We start from the raw sequence: 13,240 nt of genomic DNA, 5'->3' as shown, positions 1-13,240 counted from the left end.
AATAGGGAAAAGCGGAGATTCTGAAAGAAATTGAGGGGCGCGTGACGAAAGGTCGAAAGTGGGTTGTTGGTAACTCCTCACACCGTCCTGTCAGATGGTAGCAGCAGTGAGGTCGACGATCGGCATTTGTTCCATTTGATCTCGACAATTTCTGATCAGTTCTTTCATTTTTATTGATGTCAACAGAAATGTCGGCTATGTTCTTTGTCTACTGGATCTGTAAACATTTTTTGATGGAAAACATTCCAGTCACCCAGTCACATTGATTTGTTCTGAAATCAATAATTTGAGAATCTCACCTTTCAATATACCGTAAAACCTGTATTAGAAGGGCTCTCTTCAAAATGTGTTGTTTGAAATTTAAAACTTCCATACGTTTTCAGTGAAAAATATTCTGGAAATTCTAGAATTTTGCAGAAAAAGGCTGGAAAACAGTTTTTTGCTTAAAAACTTTCCCGATTTCAGTGAAATTGATGGATTTTCTTGCATATTTGAGCATTTTGAACTACAATTCGCCATACTTATAAAATTCCGGGCCGGGCCTGAGGAAATTTTCAAGGCCCGGTAGCAAAAATGTTGTCATTTTGAGCCAAATTTTGAGCTCTCAATACAATTTTCTCCATTATTTTTTGTGTTTTTGGATTATTTGTCTGTTTGATAAGAAAAATATCAACAAAACTCGAAAAAAATTTTTTGATCGAAAAAAATCACATAAGGGTCCCCCCTTATGTGTTTTTTGAAATTTTCAAAACTTGTGGAATGACAGGCCTTCGGGCCCGTTACAAGTCTGCAATTCGCCTAATTTTTTAATAACGATTTTAGGAAAAAATGGCCGGAAAAGCCCCTGTAATAAAAGGGCCCTCCGGAGATACCCCAGAATCCATGGAACAATAGAAGGGCCGGCCCTTCTAATACAGGTTTTGCGGTAACCAAATTTTTGATTTGATCTATAACAGCGGCGGAAAAAATTCGGAGTTTCATTTCCCTCCGAATTTTTCACTTTACGAAGATAAACAAAAAACCAAAAACTTTTTTTCGTTATCATATTCCCTCTCTCCCTTTCGGTTATTTCTATCACATCCATCTTATATCCATCGTCATCACGCGTTCTTCTCATATTTCCTTTCTCTAGCTGGTGCCACATGCCGTTTCTGCTCTTTTTCTATTATCTTCTTCTTTCTTTTTCATCCGATTTCTTTTTTTTCTAGCAGTAACCCCTCAAATCAATTCGAACAACACATCAATCTCACCTGCTTTCTCTTTTTCTCTCTCTCTCTCTCTCTCTTCTTAACTCACTCTTCCTCACTCACTCATTCGAAGATCCTCCGTGATTCTTTTCACTTTACTTGTACTATAAATGTCGGATTCTGAGTCTTCTGATTCCTCTCCAATCGTTCAACGTCGTCGACCGTTCTCGATTCGATCGATTTCTCGAACACCGAAGGTTCATAGAAGTTGGAATTTGTGACATTTCGAAAACCATTAAAAACCTACAACATTGACTTGAAAAACTAAATTTAAATGTTCTTTCTTTTTCAGACGGGTGACGCAGTCAAGATGTCGGAAGAACGAGAAGTGTCACCAAAAGATTTGATCGTTGAAAAAGATTATGGACAAGAAGACATTGATATTCCGAAAAATGAGGAGCACGAGGAAGATAAGGAAGAGCCAAGACCAATTACTCCAGCTGAGGATCTCTCTCATTTTGTCAAGGAACCAAGTCCACCAATCAGCCTTGCCGCCACTGATTTGGACTCGAATAACGGTGAAGAGCCAAAGTTGATCCCATTGGCAACTCGCCAGAGCCTTGATTCGGATCCTGGAGATTTCGAGAAGGTCGACAAGGAGGAAGCTGCCAAGTTGGCTGAGCCTTCTCCAGCTGTTGCTGGAATCGCCGCTGCGATCCCAATTATCTCGGTATCCGTTTTCCTGGATGTATTTTTTTTATTTTCTATATTCAGGCCCAAGTTGAGGAAGATCACAATGCTCCAACTGCCGCCGTGGAACCAGAGCAAGAGCCATCGTTCGTTCCGCCACCTCCAGCTCGCCAGGCACCGTCTTCCAAGGCCACGATTGTCGAAGAGTCGAAGCAAGTTCCAGAAGACCGTGAATCGAGTGATTTTGCCACGTGGATCCATAACAATCCAGATATCGTCAGAAATGTTGCCACTGCGGCTGCAGTTGCCGGAGTCGCTGGGCTCGGATACTACGTCTACGTTAAGAAATTCAAGTAAAATTCAAGTTTCGAACTTTATTTTCAATAGCTAATAGCATAGACTTTCCATTTTCTAGTTAGCTTTTCTTCATGTAATGTTTCCTTTGGTTTTACCTTTTTACTCATCATCCCAGTTTCACACATTCGCCTCTCTCTTCCCGTTATTATAAATGATACCCCGGTATTCAATTACTGCTTACTATTCAAACATTCTACATTTTTCCTGTCTACCTTTTTTCTTCATACTTTATTCATAGTTTATTCTTCAACCCCTCCTTATTCTTCTTCTCCTTATCGGGTCATTTCTTCTTTTTTTGTTTTAACTGTGCCCACCCAGTACATATTTCTACAAGAAAAATTTAAAGGTTTCATTGAATTTTGTTCTTTTCAATCACAAATCATCAAAATCTTCAATATCGGAGAACAATTGCTCGTCCATTTCTTCAGTTTGATTGAAGTTTTCTTGGTGATGATGATCCGTTTCAGCAGCGAATGGTGATCCAACATCCAGTTCGGCATCCATTCCAGATCTTTTGAAAAGCAACAGTCTGTTTACTGCCACCTCGATAATCTTTTTTGGAGTCCTGTCACTTTTCATAAGATCCACGTTGATTCCAGTTATCTCTCCGGCTTTTTCGATGAAGAATACAAGATCCTCTTCGTCACCTGAATAGATAATGTTTTATCTTTTTAATTGTTGGCTAAGACCCACTTCGATTTGCAAGTTGAGACAATTGAATTTCGGGAGAACTGAATTGCTCATCCAAATCGAATAATTCAAGAGGTGGCATTGGAAGATCCTGGAACGTTGGTGGAAATACCGCTGGTTGAAATGGAGGCATTGGAAGTTCAAACTGAGGTTCCACTAGAGTTAGTGGAGGAGGTGATAGGTTCAAAGCTTCGTAAAGACTGCAAAATCGATTATGATTTTTTAAAATTTATTAGAAAACCCTCACCGTAGTGTCATTGGCCAATGATTCAAGTTAAATGAGTGAAGAGAATTGTCGAGAATCTTCATGAAATCCGAGCTCACTGCTGAATCAAGCTCTCCTTCATACATGCAAACCTGCAAGTTTTGTAGCCTTTAAAAAAACTAGAAATTAGAATTACTTTAATCTGTTGAGATAGATGAATATGATCAGGAATATTTGTATAATCACTAATTTCCGGTTCCGCTGCGTCAATTGTGTTCAGGTCGAAACCATTGACAAGATATTCAACGAATGTATCCTGAAATTTATATGGAAAAATCAAAAAATCAAAAAGACCTACAAAAATCTTCCCATTCTCCTCTTTATCGATATAGACATCATGGAACATGGATACCGAACCAACCACACAAACTCGCCCTTTCTTCTTCTGAAATATAGATTTTGAATAAAAATATAAACAAATTGAAAATCATACAAATTCATTGAGTTTCGTCTCATGAAAGGCTGCAACCGGACGGCTCGCTGGAAAACTAGTGCTTCCAGAAGAGAGAACAACGTTGGCCATTTTATGAGTGACATCTAGTGTACAACCATATGGATAGATGAATGAGAGAGTTCTGGAACATGACTTTTGAAATCTTGATGAGTTGAGAAGTTTTTCGTAGATCAGTGAAAATTAAAAAGAAAAAACTGGAAAAGATGTATGAAGTTTTGAAAACAACTCAAATCTGTTATGAACTCAAACAGTCAACTTTGAGCCCATATATCTCAGTTGTAGTAAAAGATATCAAAAATAGTGCTTATCATAATTACAAAAATATTTCGTCAGTTGACTACTTTTTGATATCTTCTACAGAAACCGAGACATATGAGCTCAAAAATGGCGATTCTGAAAGAAACTATGGCAGAGCTGGCGAAGGCCCGCCAGGGCCCCGTTCACATGTATCAAAGTAATGTAACTTTGAAAACGATGCAAACTGATTCAGTATAAAATTAACGTTTTGTTTTTTTTTCCAGAAAATTCAAAAATTTCCAAAAAACTCACTGTGAATTCTGTTTTGCCTCTGTGCTCACATTCTTCTTTGCTGCTACCGCAATCGACCTATTCACCACTCCATTGGCTACGAGAGCCTCTTTTGGATCAAAATATTTCAGAAATACAGTTCGAATCACCGAATCTGAAAATAAAATATCGGTAGATGTAGAAAATTAAAGCTAGAAATTCGGATGGGGATTTTGAAAACATGCTTCAGGTTTTAAGAAAAATCTACCCAAATACTGTACTTCCTCTAATAGAAGTCAACCCAAACCGTCAACTTTGAGCTCAACTATCTCGGTTCCTGTTAAAGTTATCAAAAAGTGGGCAACTGATAAAATGTTATTATGATATCACCAACAGTTTATCAGTTGACAAGTTTTTGATATCGTTAACATGAATCGAGTTAATTGAGCTCAAATTTAGAGTTCGCTTCCATTAGAGGGAATACGGTACTTCTAAACTTTGTTTGCTTTTCTGAACTTTTCTGAAAGTAAATAAGATCTAAAAATCAACCTGAAAACTCAGATTTAATGTAACTTTTTTTTCAGAAATTCCTGGAGAAAAATCTAACCTTTATTAACTAAAATTCCATATTTCGAAATCAACTCATTCAGTGAAAGACGTTCTCCTCCTTCTCCAGAAAGTATCATCAAAGAGCCACCTTCCTTTACAAACCTCCAAATTGTCTCAATCTGGAATTTTATATTTTAAGAAATATGAAAAATTTTAATTTCAATTTACTTCTCCCGTTCCAAATGAAGACTTTGGCTGAGGAATAATAAGCATACGTACATCATCTAGCCCGTTCAAATTTATTGGTTCAGTATTTCTGAAAATTGAATTCTATGGGGGGTTTCCAGAATTTTTTGTGTTTTAAATTACATTTCAACAGTCAAAAAACTTTTCAAATGTCTTGCAACGCCTCGAAAACCACTAATCAGACTGATTTGTTGCTGTTTTGACTGATCAATTAACGCTTTTCTGAATGTGCTTCGGTCCTGGAAAAGAGATAAAAATCGAACAGCAAAATATTCTGACAATAGAACTCACTGTCATCTTTTCATCTGTAAAAGAGGTCATTTTTTGAATTTTTAGTTAGTATTATTGCAGTGAAGAAAAAGAGTAAGATTCAGAAGAGGGAGAAGGCGTCTGTTGTCAAGGGATACGCGAGCAAACATGGAGAGCTCGCGTTTTGAAAAGAAGCAGGCAATATTCTTCTCGCAGAATATTAGCTCCCAATAGGAGAGCACATTTGAAAACTAATGGAAAGCATTTTCACTTTATTTGTTTCAAAAATGACTAAAAATCGTTGGTTTCAATTTACAAGACCCATGAAGTACACACACATCGGCAATTGAATGCAGGAATATAAATACACAAGAAGACATATTTAGAAAATAATTAAAAACAATAAATTAGAATGAAACAAGAATACTGGAGACATCATTCGGCTGTAACTTGAATTCTTCCGACTCCTGGCCCTCATACAGATTTGTCAGTGTTGTTTGTCTTGCAGATTTCAGTGTTGAGATCAATTTCAGTGGTTCAATTTCCAATCCAGATAATAGACAAGAAGTGTTGGGAAGTGTCAAACGAGATCTACAATCTGGAACCACTCGATGCATCACCATAGCTGCCTTCTTTTCAGCTGCTGTCGATCGTTCATTAGCTTCGTATGTGGTTGGTGAAGCCAGAGATCTGAAGAAAAATAAAATTTGATAATTCAAAAAAAAATTGAAAATCTAAACCAACCTAAAAGTGACCATATGCAAATCACAGTTCAATTCCTGTTCTACATTTTTGGATGAAATTGGTTTTGGCGTCGTTTCTCCCATCATTTTTATGACTGGATAGTGAAGAGACCATGTGGCTAAATGACCGACATGAGAATGGAATCCAACTCTTTCTTCCTTTTTATTTGATGCACCAGGAGACATTGGCTCAGCGACAATTCTAAAATGAGCAACCGTTCTCTTGTTATCCCTCACTCCTTGTTGAAGTCCTCGATTGTCGTCTGAACTCAACCGTCGATCCAACATTATTTCAATCTGTCCAGAAGAGAGACTACTGACTCCAAGAGCTTGAGCTGAGTGGATTGTCAGTCTCGTGGCCTCATCCTCAATGTAGACTCCAGCAGACATTGGATAGAAGTTGGCTTGTGTTGGTAGTTTCGCCTGTCTTCGTCGTTTAATCATTTGCATTCCATTGAGATCCGTGAAGAATTCGTCTCCACTACTGACAGAGGTACTGAATCTCAAGGCCAATTCGAAATTCTCCTTAGATCTAACGTCTACTTCATTGTCCAAATCGATCCACGGCAGACCTTGATAAAGTGTGTAGGTTTGAAGAATTTTCAAGTCATTGATTGGAGTAGTGAACACTTTTCGAACAACGTCTCCTTCTACTACAACCCAGTCTGATTCCTGTTTCTTGAGTTCTCTTGCTTCTCCATCGGGAAGGAACAGGTAAGCGCCTGCCGGATTGTCTTCATTCCCATTCGCAACTGAAAGAAAAAAATTAGTTGTGAGAAGATTTAGGGGGAAAAGCTGGAGACTGAGGATGTATCAGTAATGGGGTAGGATAAGAAGGGATTGAAACGATGAGAGATTGTGGAAGAGAACGGATGCATCTTGACCTAAATCGCCTTATTTTCAATCGCTTGTTTATCATGTCGGTGACTGATTTGTATCATTTCTCTCTGCTTTCACATCGAAATGGCGGCGTTCTATGCATCCGTCGTTCTTTTGGCTTCTGCCACAGTTTTTGTATCAGGTAGGATCTTTTATTATCATAGAAATGATTTTATTTTATAGCCGACCCTTTCATCTATAATGTCTACTCCTCTTCCGGATCTCAATCTGGGTTTGGGAGTCCTTATGGACGTGATGAGGTCTACATTCGTCGCCCAGGAATGAGCGGAAGTCCATACTATTCTGGAATGGGAAACCAAATGATGACAATGGGAGGATTCCAAGGACTTCAAGGGCTTCAAGGAATGCAAACCATTCAAAGTGTCCATGGTGTGCAGCAAATGCCATATGGTGTATCGGGAAGTATGATGGGAATGGACACCTACGGATCTAGCATGTACACCAACAAGCCTCGTTTCGCTGCTTCTGATATGATGGGATCTGGACAACCACTGGTTCTCAACGGATATCCAATGTACCCAAGTGAGTTTTTATTTCCTAGGTAGTTCAAATCATTTATTTTGTTCAGGAACCGCTGGATATCCAATGGTGATTCCACTTGGAATGGGATCTTTCGGTTCTTCTCCAACAGTCTACCAAGGGCAAACTGTTTCTCGCCTTCCATTTGCAGCTACTCAACGCGCAGCCCGTTACCGTTATTAATAATATCCGCCCTTTTTCGAACCTTTCCGATTTCTAATAATTCCATAATAATAACATGAAATAAATAATAAATCTTACACTTTCTCCTCGCTTTTCTTGCTCCGTAGTGCACATAATGAGAATTCAGTTCAATTGATTTGTTATCCACAAGACTAGTTGCTTTCTTGATCATTCCATTCTCTCCATCGAATTCCGCTTTCACTTTATCATTTTCAACGGTAAAATCACCAGATGTAGATGATGACTTGAAATTACTGTCACTGTAATTATAATAAATGAATTGCAACAGAAAAAAGCCTTCTACTCACAATTTAAGATCAGAATGCGTGCGAATTTCAGACTTGGTAGTAGTAGTACTCTTCACCAGCTTCAAACTCATCGACTCCATTGGGCCCATTGAAACTGCGAAACACAACTCGAATACACCTTCCTTCACAACAAGCTTTTTGATTTCTTCATTATACTGGAGCACTGGTGAAATTTGCTGCTTTGTGATAGGAGGATCTGCCTCAATCCCGGCATCCACAGAATCCACTTGAATACAAATGGGTTCATTTCTATTACGAGATAGTGTGTTGAATAGAACGACGTTCCTAAAATATAAATGTTTTAGTTAGTACAGAAACTGATGAACTTACTGTCCAACTTTGTAAACGCGCTTCTCAGGTAGCAGATTCTCATTCACTCGTTTTTCATCCATTCCCATTTTTTGAGTTGAATCAATACCCAGCAAAACAATGAGAGATTCAGAAAGAACCTCTTCGCACGCATTCAATGCATCAATCATTTTTTGTCCGTAATCCAGAACGACATGATCCTTGGCAGTTCCAGTAACACCATCGTGGTGTTGGAAGAGGGAAAGTGCTCGGCGAGCAGTGACTAGTTTCTCGAATACCTTTGCATCCATCATTCCTTCTTCTTCTACATTCGCAAGACTGAAAGCAATTTCAGCTGATCGGAGATAATGTTGAAGAACTCTATCGAGTTGTTTGTAGAATGGACGAGATGTGAAGTATCCTGGAAATCAAAAACTAGTAAAAAATAAATAATTTTGGTAAAACATACCGCTCCAATAATGATCATCTCTATCTGCATATGTGAAGAAGTCTCCAGAAAGTGTTGGAAGCTTCTCTCCGGATTCAGAAGAAATCGCAGCATCGAGCTTTTTAAAGTAGTCAGATAGTGTTCCGAATTGAGCATGAACATTCCATTCTGGCTTCGAATTCATGTATTCGAAAAGCTTTTTGTAGTTTTCATACTGCGAGTTCCATTCAAATTCAATGTCATATCTGTAAATCAATATTTTGGCACTGAAAATAGTCGAGTGAATACCTGAAATCATCTCCCAGCGGCTGGAAAATTACACTGTTTTTGAAAAGTTGACTTTTTTTCCTGTATTGATCATATATCATCTGAGCTCTCTGTGCCACATTTTCATCAGTAATCTTCTGAGGTGGAATTCCCCAATCGCAAGATTTTCCACCTTCTGGCATCCGACGGAAATCAAATTGGCAGCATACAGATGGTTCGGGTCCACAAGTATGTGGAATATCATAAGAGTAGAATGGCATAATGTGGGAACGAAAATCTGGGTATCCAGTTGATCCGAATAACTGTCTCCAATAGAATTCGAGATTCTTTTTCAAAGCCAACTCGCGTTTCACAGAATAGTGTACTCTGAAAAAGGCGGATGTTTAGGGTACGTTCGAAAACGCATTGTTTTACCTCTGCAATACAGCATTAGTGATATTCGCGGAAGTGAGAAGATGAGGGAGAGATGGAGACAAACCGAATGGATCAATTGACCAATGAGCCTTTGGAATTGCTTCTGAAAGTTTTCAGTTCTATTTAGATCTGATTTTTTTGATTTTTTACTTTTTCCCAAATGATTCTGAATCCATTCGTGACCTTCAAATAACTCGGTCACCATTGAATAGTAGTGAGCATTTGCTTCATCTGTCATCACCCATCCTCCAGTGACAATTTCCAATTTTCCAGCCTCCAGGTATCCTTTAACTTTCTTCCTGATTTCTTCTGATTGATCTCTCCACCATGTTTCGAAGAAGGAGATCTCTGCATAGATGAAACGCATCTCATCCTTTTCTCCAAGGTGTTTAGCCATTCCGTCGAGAATATTACGTGTCTGTCGATTGTAGTACTCATCGAATGTCATTATCCACCCAGGATCACAGTGAGAGTGTGGGATAACAACTACTTCGAGGCGAGGAATCGATTTTACTTTTTCTGAATCATATTCAATTTTCCATCCTTGCTTCCAAACTCCACCGTCTGGATTCTCAAATTTCCATATATCGTAAAGATCGAGCATCTGCAAAAAAGAATAGGATTTAAGAACTTTACTATAGAATAATTCAAAAGTATACCTGAAGGTCTGAGTGTGGAGCACTGATATTTTCACGAAGTCCACAAACATCGGCCATCGGTGGAGTAGGCCTAATATGCTTCTGAACCTGATGAACATGTGCCAACTCTCCTCGATTTCCTCGGACTGGAACGGGTGCAACTTCTTTTTCTTGTTCCCTTACTTGTTCTTTTTCTTCTGTTTTTTCCTTTTCTTCATCAAAATCTACAGACTTCTCAAACTTCGCTTGCCGAACTTGCTGCTCCAGTCTATCGATTGTTCTTCCATTCTCTTCTGCGACGTGCTCCAAGTTACCGATTTTTCGTCGTAAATCGTCTACATATTGCTATAAAAACGATTTAATGAAATCCTCGAATACCTATGAATTTAATAAACCTGTCGTTTGGCTATCGCTTCTGCTCCAGTCTCAATGCCATTGTATAAATACAGCGATACGGTCAAAAATACTCCCAGACTGAGGATGATGTAGAAGTTGCGCTTTCCCATGCTTTACTATTCCATCAAGCTGAAAATAAGAACATTTATCAATCAATCAAGTCGAATATCATCTGAAACCCGTTTTTACAAATGAATTCTGACCGAATTAGGCAAAAATTTAACATTTTTCATCAGAGCGCGTTTGCATTCGCTCAAAAAAAATTTTTTCAAGCATTTTTTTCGGAAATTCTGATGGATTTTTTCTGCTTTCCACACAAAAAGGTGTTGTAAAAATTAGAAAAAATTTTTGCTCATTTGTTTATGTAGTTCATAAAGCAGGGCAGCAATTCTATCATTTCTCGAAGAGATAACATTAAAACCGCAGAAACAAAAATTAACGAATCGGTAAAAAAACATTTTTTTTGTCATGAATAGGCATTATAAAATAAGGAGTCACACCTTATATGAAATCCACTTCTAAGTCACAGTTACAACCACATCCAATGACTCAAAAAGAAGACCCCCTTATCAGTTTATCACTAGTCTCTTTAATGGTGCACTTTGCACAATGATTCGTAATCAATATTCCAGTCCTACCCATTTTTATTCAATGTCATCAATTTTCCTGTAAAATAATTAATCAGAAAAAGTGGCTGAAAAACAAAAACATAAATTTCTAGAAATATTTCTCACTTTCACTATACCAAAATAGATTCCAAAAATAGCAGTTCTCCTAATTTACAGCCACATTCGCAATCTCTTTCCAGTCATGACGAATACAACTACAATACAGTTCAATGCGCTACTCCTAGATATTGAAGGCACTATTACCAGTATTTCTTTTGTCAAGGTTACTAATATTTTTATCTTGCTCACATATATTTTTTCTATCCAGATCAATGAGTTATTTTACAGGATGAACTCTTCCCATACGCATTCGAAAACGTCGGAAAATATCTGGAAGAACACTACGATAAACCAGCTACGCAAATAATTATTGAAGACTTGCGACGCCTGGCGGAGCAACAGCTTGAAACTGACGCCGATGTTGTGTTAGTTTGATTTGCACAGCTTTTTTTATCTAATTTGCGCATCCTGCAGGAAAATTCGCGAACGGAAGCAAGAATGTATCGAAGACGTAACGAAAAATGTGCGTCATTGGATAAAGAGAGACAAGAAGGTACTTGAAAATTCATCTTTAATCGAAAAAAGAAAATTTTAACTTCAGTTGACGCCGATGAAGGCTCTCCAGGGACTGATTTGGGAAGAAGCATACCAAAGAGGATATGTCAAGGGACAGTGAGTAATAAATGTAGTTTCTGATATTCACAATTGAAAATTTCAGTGTCTATCCTGACGTTCTACCAATTCTCAAAATCATAGAAAGTAGGCAAATCCCGATCTACATCTACTCGTCAGGATCTGTCCATGCACAAAAGCTTCTGTTTGCTAATTCTGTCGAAGGAGACATGACCAAGGTGAGAATTCTCCTATCGGAAGTTCCGAACTGTAGGATCATTGCAGATCCTGTATGGCTACTTTGATACCAACATCGGATTGAAAGGCGAAACATCATCATACACAAAAATCAGCGAACAGATTGGAGTTCCGGAAAAGGACATCCTTTTCTTAACCGACGTAGAAGCAGAAGCAGCTGCAGCCAGTAAGGCAGGGCTCCAGACAAGATTAGTCATTCGTCCGGGGAACGCAACGCTCACTCAAGAAGCCAAGAATGCGTATGGAACCATCCATACTTTGGAAGAAATTCTGTGAAATTTGTCTTGAAATTTTTCTCATGTTGTTATTGCTTTCAGTGTTGAATTTGTATTTTATAAACCTTGCTAATTTATCAGCTTCACAATTCTGTTATTTTCCGAGTACTTCCCGGACTCCTAGATGTATCTTCTGCAAATCAACCAACTGTGACATTTCGTAATATTCCGGCAAATACTCACTTGCTATAAGATCATTTGCTATTTTCCCATTTGCTTTGAAAGCTCATTTGCTATACTATCACTTGCTATGGATCTTTTGCTATTTTAGCTCATTTGCTATATATGTTTGAAATTATAGGCTTAGGCAAAAGTTTTGGAAAAAAGTACGCTTTAGCCTAAGCCTGTAGTATAAAACAAACTAAAACGGTTATCATGACCTCATTTATGAAACATTTCTGAAACCCCCATAGCAGATGATCTATAGCAAATGAGCTAAAATAGCAAATGAGCTATAGAAAATGAGAGTATAGCAAATGAGCTTTCAAAGCAAATGGGAAAATAGCAAGTGATCCTATAGCAAGTGAGTATTTGCCTAATAATCCAGTATGATAACACGGTGTATTCTGAACATCCGACTGAATACAATACGACGAGGAATCTGTACCAGTCGGCCGTCATCCAGCGTTTTTCAGAAAATTAAGCATTTTCTGCTTGCTGTAAGTATCATAATCAAACATTAAATATTTCAAATGACTGTTTTCAGGAAGAACGGGACAATTTCGATGCTGATAACATCCGGAAAGCGCACGAAAAGGATAAAGTCGACGAAAAAGAATGGGCTTTAATCTATAGAGATGTCGGTCAGTTATATTACAAAGATCTGAGCTGTGACAGAGACAAAGATCTGAGCTGTGACAGAGACAAAGATCTGAGCTTTGACAGAGACAAAGATCTGAGCTGTGACAGAGAAATTCCGATGGCCGCGGCCGTAAGGTCTCACAACGACAACTACCGTAATCTAAAAATATTTTTATTTTCCAGATCTATTATTGGGGTTATTCACCAAAATGTAGAGAAATACAGAGAAAATACGAGAAATTCCGTAGAAATTCAGAGAATGAACCAAACTGGCTGAAATTTTGAAGAAAATAGGAGAAAATTATAGCGAACATATTCACAAAAAAAA

The 13,240-nt window shown here is 38.1% G+C and overlaps 6 protein-coding genes across 6 annotated transcripts in view; 4 read left to right on the top strand and 2 right to left on the bottom strand.

The window, feature by feature from the left end:
• Window positions 1-1,357: 1,357 nt before the first annotated feature.
• Window positions 1,358-2,234, top strand: CBG23328 (the record flags this gene model as incomplete). Its single annotated transcript, XM_045237470.1, has 3 exons — window positions 1,358-1,444; window positions 1,540-1,935; window positions 1,962-2,234. 3 exons carry the CDS (start codon window positions 1,358-1,360, stop codon window positions 2,232-2,234), a joined length of 756 nt encoding a protein of 251 aa, XP_045097781.1.
• Window positions 2,235-2,606: 372 nt separating this feature from the next.
• On the bottom strand, window positions 2,607-5,266 carry Cbr-osm-6 (the record flags this gene model as incomplete). The annotated part of the gene is made up of 11 exons (XM_002636579.1): window positions 2,607-2,881; window positions 2,928-3,124; window positions 3,172-3,281; window positions 3,326-3,445; window positions 3,488-3,574; window positions 3,623-3,764; window positions 4,193-4,325; window positions 4,758-4,878; window positions 4,928-5,015; window positions 5,069-5,184; window positions 5,237-5,266. 11 exons carry the CDS (start codon window positions 5,264-5,266, stop codon window positions 2,607-2,609), a joined length of 1,419 nt encoding a protein of 472 aa, XP_002636625.1.
• Window positions 5,267-5,601: 335 nt separating this feature from the next.
• Cbr-aman-2 lies at window positions 5,602-10,408 on the bottom strand (the record flags this gene model as incomplete). Its single annotated transcript, XM_045237469.1, has 11 exons — window positions 5,602-5,884; window positions 5,939-6,689; window positions 7,618-7,799; window positions 7,848-8,132; window positions 8,178-8,556; window positions 8,605-8,849; window positions 8,872-9,216; window positions 9,265-9,367; window positions 9,415-9,868; window positions 9,924-10,247; window positions 10,298-10,408. 11 exons carry the CDS (start codon window positions 10,406-10,408, stop codon window positions 5,602-5,604), a joined length of 3,462 nt encoding a protein of 1,153 aa, XP_045097780.1.
• Window positions 6,901-7,539, top strand: CBG23331 (the record flags this gene model as incomplete). The annotated part of the gene is made up of 3 exons (XM_002636581.1): window positions 6,901-6,958; window positions 7,000-7,359; window positions 7,406-7,539. The coding sequence occupies 3 exons, from the start codon at window positions 6,901-6,903 to the stop codon at window positions 7,537-7,539; spliced, it is 552 nt and encodes a 183-aa protein (XP_002636627.1).
• A 700-nt stretch (window positions 10,409-11,108) lies between the features above and the next one.
• CBG23332 lies at window positions 11,109-12,112 on the top strand (the record flags this gene model as incomplete). Its single annotated transcript, XM_002636582.1, has 6 exons — window positions 11,109-11,189; window positions 11,255-11,391; window positions 11,441-11,519; window positions 11,568-11,638; window positions 11,685-11,817; window positions 11,864-12,112. 6 exons carry the CDS (start codon window positions 11,109-11,111, stop codon window positions 12,110-12,112), a joined length of 750 nt encoding a protein of 249 aa, XP_002636628.1.
• Window positions 12,113-12,659: 547 nt separating this feature from the next.
• CBG23334 overlaps window positions 12,660-13,240 on the top strand; it is a gene marked incomplete at both ends in the record, with an annotated part of 4,433 nt that continues 3,852 nt past the window's right edge. The window contains 2 exons of the mRNA XM_045237468.1: window positions 12,660-12,770; window positions 12,818-13,042. Of these exons, the coding sequence (XP_045097779.1) occupies window positions 12,660-12,770; window positions 12,818-13,042 (336 nt within the window). The remainder of the gene's footprint in view (window positions 12,771-12,817; window positions 13,043-13,240) is intronic.

This window comes from Caenorhabditis briggsae (genome assembly GCF_000004555.2).
Source record: "Caenorhabditis briggsae complete genome, chrV, whole genome shotgun sequence".
Taxonomy (NCBI): domain Eukaryota; kingdom Metazoa; phylum Nematoda; class Chromadorea; order Rhabditida; family Rhabditidae; genus Caenorhabditis; species Caenorhabditis briggsae.
The sequence above is the reverse complement of the archived record's forward strand: the minus strand, read 5'-3'. Positions and strand labels throughout refer to the sequence as shown.